Below are 5,594 nucleotides of genomic sequence, written 5' to 3' on the forward strand. Positions count from 1 at the left end.
AAAGCCCTTAGAGAGAAAAGCAAAGAGCAAGTAAAAGAAGTTGATCTTGATTGGAGGGTGGGTAGGAGGTTGAGGCTGGGGGAGGGGGAATGGGTGTGTCCCACTGTCACGTAAATATCCCCTCCAGGAGGCTCGAGTATATTTAAACCTCTTGTCACCTGGGGCAGCCTTAGTTCTCAGAGCTCCTGGTACGAGCTTTTTCCCTTGGGTGGGTTCTTGGCTTTTCTCCCAGCATGGCCCCCAAACACCAGTCTTCACTTCCACCCCAAGCAAAGAAACCGAAGAAACCGAGACGGACTCCCGCCTCCAGACCAGAGGAAAAGTCTGCTTCTCCGAACTTGCCGAAGGAAGGTACGTCCGGACACTACGTTTTATTGGAGATTTAAAGGATTTGCAAGGATTGACTTCTAGGTGATTTCTTCTTTTTTTTTGCCCCACTTTTTGAGATGACTGCAAATTCCCCTGAAGGGTTTTAAGCATGGGGTGCATGGATTAGGTGTATGTGAAGGAAGAACCAGAAGGGGTGAAAGTGGGAGGCCTGGAGCACGCGTGAGCTCGGTCCTGGCCCCAACCCCACACCTACGCTCCCAGCCCCCAAACTCGTTCCTTTTGTCTTGGTCAAGTGACACCAGTAGCCAGCCTGAGGCTGGGGGAAACACGGGTGACCCCTCTCCTCTCCTCCACGTGCCATCAGATCCCTGAGTCCTGGTGGTTCCTCAACACCTCATATCCGTCCACCTCTTTCCTGCTGTTGCTGCCCGCCCATAACTCTGGCCCGGATTACTGCCCCCTCCTCCGCCTCTTGCTTCCGGCTTCCTCCTCCCTTCCAGGCAGAGCAAAGCCAATCATGTGACTCCCTGGCTTAAAACCCTTCCTAGCCTTCCCATTGCCCTCAAGGTACTGACTAAGAGACTTCCGGGGCACTGCCCACCCGGTCCTTGCCGACCTCTCCAGGTTCAGGCTCCCTCCAGCACCTTTAACCTCTCTTCACCTCCTGGGGCTCCATTCTTTCACCTCGGGGCCTGGAAGCCTGTCTGTCCTCTGCCTGGATCGCTCTCCTCTCCCTACATGTGCATGCCTACTCGTTCTGCAGCTTCCTGCTGGAAAGTCACTCCTTGCAGGTATTCTCCTTTGAGCGACAGCTGCTGTGTGTTAGGAGCCCCCTTCTGCCCTTGCAGCACCCAGAGTCACCCCAGCCTAGCCTGTACATTCTAATTGTTGGTTTCATGTCTGCCCCACCCCCCCATTAACACTTAACTTGGAGGTGAGGGCTGTGTTTTGCACACACACAGCTTGGAGTTGAGCACAAAGTGCATTGTTCTAGTGATTAGGCCTCCCGGATAGATCGCGGGTGTGGTGGGGCCTTTGCAGCAGGGGGGCAGCTGGAGGGGGTGAGGGTGAGTTTGGATAGGTCCTGGAAGGCAGGACAGCATTGCCCCAGGAAGTGACAGCCAGCTGGCTCAGCATAGAGGGGAGGGGCTTGGAGTCCACGAATCTTCCTAATTTGTTCACTTGGCTGAGGTCCACATTTGCTTGTGGAAGGAGCAGTGGATGAGGAGCCCTCATTGCAGAGCTCCTGTGGATCTGTTGGGTGATGTGGAAAGTTTACGTTTAATGGGTCTCAGTCCATCCCCTTCCAAATGAGGTGCAAAGACCTCCTGCCCAGCCGATGTCCCGATGTGGTAAAGCTGGACAGGGCTCGAAACCTGGCTGCATCCAGCTGTGTGACCTCGTTGGGAAAGTGACATAACCTGTGCTTCTCTCCTCTTCTGTAAAATGGGCTCAATAGTATCTGTTAGGCTTGCTGTGAGGCTTAAGTGGAAGTGAAACACAAGACAGCAATTGGCTCATCACCACTGCTCTTGAGACGGATAGTAAACTCTTTCCCACTTGTGAGCAGCAAAATGTGGATGAGTCCTTCTGGTCGCCTTCTGTTTAGCTTCTTGGGAGAATTAACAGTACCAGAAGGGACGGCAGGGTGCAACCACAGTCCCTCCAAGGTGGTTCATCCTGGGACACTGCTGCATTTCAGGGAATGCCAGCATCTCTGTTCCAATCTTTAAGCTGTGGGATTCTCCTCCTTCAAAGGAAGCTGGGAAGGAGAAGGGAGAGGAATTCTGAGAGTGAGGTGAGAGGCCAAGGAGAGAATGCAGAGCTCCTAAGGTTGGAGGGGAGAGAGACCACAGAGAATAATTCAGTGGGTGAATTATCTCTTAGTGTGTCCATGCCACTCCCTTGTTTACTGAAACTTGGCGTTTTCGCTTTCTCTTTCTCTTCCACTTCCTAGTGTGGGCTCCTTGAATTCATCTTGAAAAGTGCTGTGGGAAAGGTCTGGAAGAACAGGATGGTCCTAAGGGCTGGGGTGGGAGCCTTGAAGCCCATTGCCTAACCAGAAGGCATTAGAAGGCTCCCTGCAGCCCCTGCAGATACATGGGAAACACTGGTAGATCAGTCACTTAGGAGATGCTCTGGGTCACTGGTACCAACCGGTGAGCAGGCTTTGTTTTGTGTATGAAAGCAGCCTTCAGCACAGTGTTTTTCAGACCGTTTCATCCCACTTGTGGGTCATGAAATCATTTTAGTGGAGAGTGACCTGCATTTAAAGAAAATAGAAGATTAAGAGTCATCACACTCAGTGAGGGTAAGCATTGTTTTGTGTGTAGGTGCGTACTGGGCCCTAACGTCAAATGTACCTCTTACTGTAATTCATGTCAAAAAAGTGGAAAAACTCTGTCCTTAGGGCAGGAGCTTTGTTATCCATTAGCCTTGTTCCTGCCACCTGTATCAAAAAAAGTCGAGTTTATCTGTGAAATGAGAATATTAATACCTGTCTTGTATTTTGTGAGGACTGAAAGAGAAGGAAATGCGTGTATTTATCACAGCCTGTGGCCCATGCTACATGCTTCAGCAGTGCACTGGAGCCTGGTATTTTTGTTTGTTTTTTAAAATTTTATTTGTTTATTTTTGGCTGCACTGGATCTTTGTTGCTGCACACAGGCTTTTCTCTAGTTGTAGCGAGCAGGAGCTACTCTTTTTTTTTTGTGGTACGCGGGCCTCTCACTATTGTGGCCTCTCGTTGCGGAGCACAGTTTCCAGACGCGCAGGCTCAGCGGCCATAGCTCACAGGCCCAGCTAATCCGCGGCATGTGGGATCTTCCCGGACCGGGGCACGAACCCGCGTCCCCTGCATCGGCAGACGGACTCTCAACCACTGCGCCACCAGGGGAAGCCCAGGGAGCTACTCTTTGTTGAAGTGCACGGGCTTCTCATTGCAGTGGCTTCTCTTGTTGCGGAGCACAGGTTCTAGGCACATGGGCTTCAGTAGTTGTGGCACGCAGGCTCAGTAGTTGTGGCTCACGGGCTCTAGAGCACAGGCTCAGTAGTTGTGGCACACAGGCCTAGTTGCTCCGTAGCATGTGGGATCTTCCCAGACCAGGGCTGGAACCTGTGTCCCCTGCATTAGCAGGCGGATCCTGAACCACTGCGCCACCAGGGAAGTTGGAGCCTGGTATTTCTTTCTGTCTCTGTTCAGTGACATCAAAGTGGTAGCAGGAGGGCTTCCCTGGTGGCGCAGAGGTTGAGAGTCCGCCTGCCGATGCAGGGGACACGGGTTCGTGCCCCGGTCCGAGAAGATCCCACATGCCGCGGAGCGGCTGGGCCCGTGAGCCATGGCCGCTGAGCCTGCGCGTCCGGAGCCTGTGCTCCGCAACGGGAGAGGCCACAACAGTGAGAGGCCCGCGCACCGAAAAAAAAAAAAAAGTGGTAGCAGGAAATTTGCCATGGTAGGAGTATTTATACACCACTGAAATCAGCAAATGCTACAAATCAGGGTTTTTGGTGTGTTTTTTTCTCTTCTGGGAGCTGGTTGTCAAACATTTCCCAGCTTCTCATTGGTGCTAATAATTCTTCCCTTAAAAATCCTGTCCAATTGGGATGGGTATGGATTGAGCTGGACTCAATTGAGAATAATAAGGTTTGGAGGAGAAAGATTAACTTCTGGGTTTTGGGGAAAGCCCCAAGAAGACATTTGTATTCTCTTCCCATGGACTGTCTGCCACTTAACATTTATCGATCACCCACCAATGGATTCTCTTGAACATGAAAGACACTGCTTGAGCTTTAAGAACTGATAGTAACATGTGAGTCCTGGAAGGCAAATAATCCAACCCCTGGTTTTGGTTATAAACACCCAAGGAGAGATTTCAGACTTTTTATGTCCATGTCTTGGGGCCCTGCAGGAGGGAGTAGAGCAGTTAGTGGTACATTTGCATTACCTGGAAAGCATAGTTTAAACAGAAATGCTTTGGCCTTCCTGTTTCAAGACTTGGCTTCTAAAGCAGGCCTTGTTCTCTGACGTAGCGAAACGAAATTAACACAGCCGACTCCATCTTGCAGTTGTGCGATGCAGGCGCAGTTGCTGGGAGTGGCGCTTAGCACTCTGTACGGATTATTGCAAGCTTCTTGAATTAGGCACTGAATTGGGTCAAAAGCACCCGCGGATGAATGTGGCACCTCCTTGCCTTCAGAGGACTTCCACTTTAGCGTGGCCCTGCTTAAACATCACCACTTAACACAACGTTCCGTTTGTCAGCCTTTCTTGAATTTTGTAATTTCATAACAAATAGGCCCACAGAGGGAAAATGACTTGCCCAAGTGCACACAACCTGCTGGGCAGAGCTTGGACTAAGAGGCAGGAAAAGCCCCTGCCTGTGAGTGGACTGGGCAGCTTCGGGCTTTGCAAACAAGCCTGACTCCGAAGGCAGCTTCCCTCTCTGGGAAATAGGATGGAGGTGGCGCCTTCCTTCCCCCACGAGGAGGGGCGCCCCAGTAGTGTCCCAGAGTGCAGAACCCGGGGTGGATATATATCTGGGCTCCAGTGCTCTGAAGCCAGGCTACTACGAGGCCTGCGCTTTCGGGGGGCTGCAGACACCCCTCTCGCCCGCGCCACCCGGCAGACAGGGGAAGCCGCTCCGCCACCACGTGACGCACCCGCCTGGGAGCCTGCGCGCAGCCTGGCGAGGCCCCGCCCCTCGGGCCGCCGCGCGCCCGTAGCGCGCAAAAGTCCCGGGTCGGGCTGGAGAAGGGGAAAGCGGGGGAGGGGAGCGCGGCGCGGGGGGCAGTCCCCGTACGTCGCGGCGTTCCTTCCTCCCGCCTCTTCGCCAGGCCCTGTGTCTCCTCGCCGCGGCTCCGCCCGCTGGTCCTGGCGCCCTAGCCTATGGTGAGGCGGCGCGAGCCTCTCTGGCCGGAGGCGGGGCGTGCGCGCGGGGCCTGGCGCGCCTGCGCCCTGCCGCCCGCCCCTCGCCGTGAGGAGGAGGTGGAGGAGGAGGCGGCTCGGGGAGATCGAGCAGCTAGCTGGAGCGCGGAGCGTGAGTGAGGGAGCAGAGCAGCCTGCCCGCCCGCCGCCGCCTCCCCTCCGTAAGCAGGAGCCCGGGCCGGGGCCCGGCACGCAACCCCAGCCCCTCCCTCGTCGTCAGGCAGCGAGGGCAGAGCGCGCGAGCCAGGGGGAGGGAAAGCGAGCGAGCGCCGGGAGGAGGCGGCCGGACCGAGCGAGCGCCCGCGCGTGTGGCGTGAGGGGAAGCCGCTGCCCGCCCCCT

General features: G+C 54.7%; 1 protein-coding gene across 1 annotated transcript in view; it reads left to right on the forward strand.

Annotated features, from left to right (window-relative positions):
- Positions 1-218: 218 nt before the first annotated feature.
- Positions 219-5,594, forward strand: part of SET (SET nuclear proto-oncogene) — an 11,542-nt gene continuing 6,166 nt past the window's right edge. Inside the window, exon 1 of the mRNA XM_024762715.1 lies at positions 219-351. Within this exon, the coding sequence (XP_024618483.1) occupies positions 234-351 (118 nt within the window). The 5' untranslated portion in view covers positions 219-233. The remainder of the gene's footprint in view (positions 352-5,594) is intronic.

This window comes from Neophocaena asiaeorientalis, unplaced genomic scaffold, assembly GCF_003031525.2.
Source record: "Neophocaena asiaeorientalis asiaeorientalis breed wild unplaced genomic scaffold, Neophocaena_asiaeorientalis_V1.1 scaffold78, whole genome shotgun sequence".
Lineage (NCBI taxonomy): Eukaryota > Metazoa > Chordata > Mammalia > Artiodactyla > Phocoenidae > Neophocaena > Neophocaena asiaeorientalis.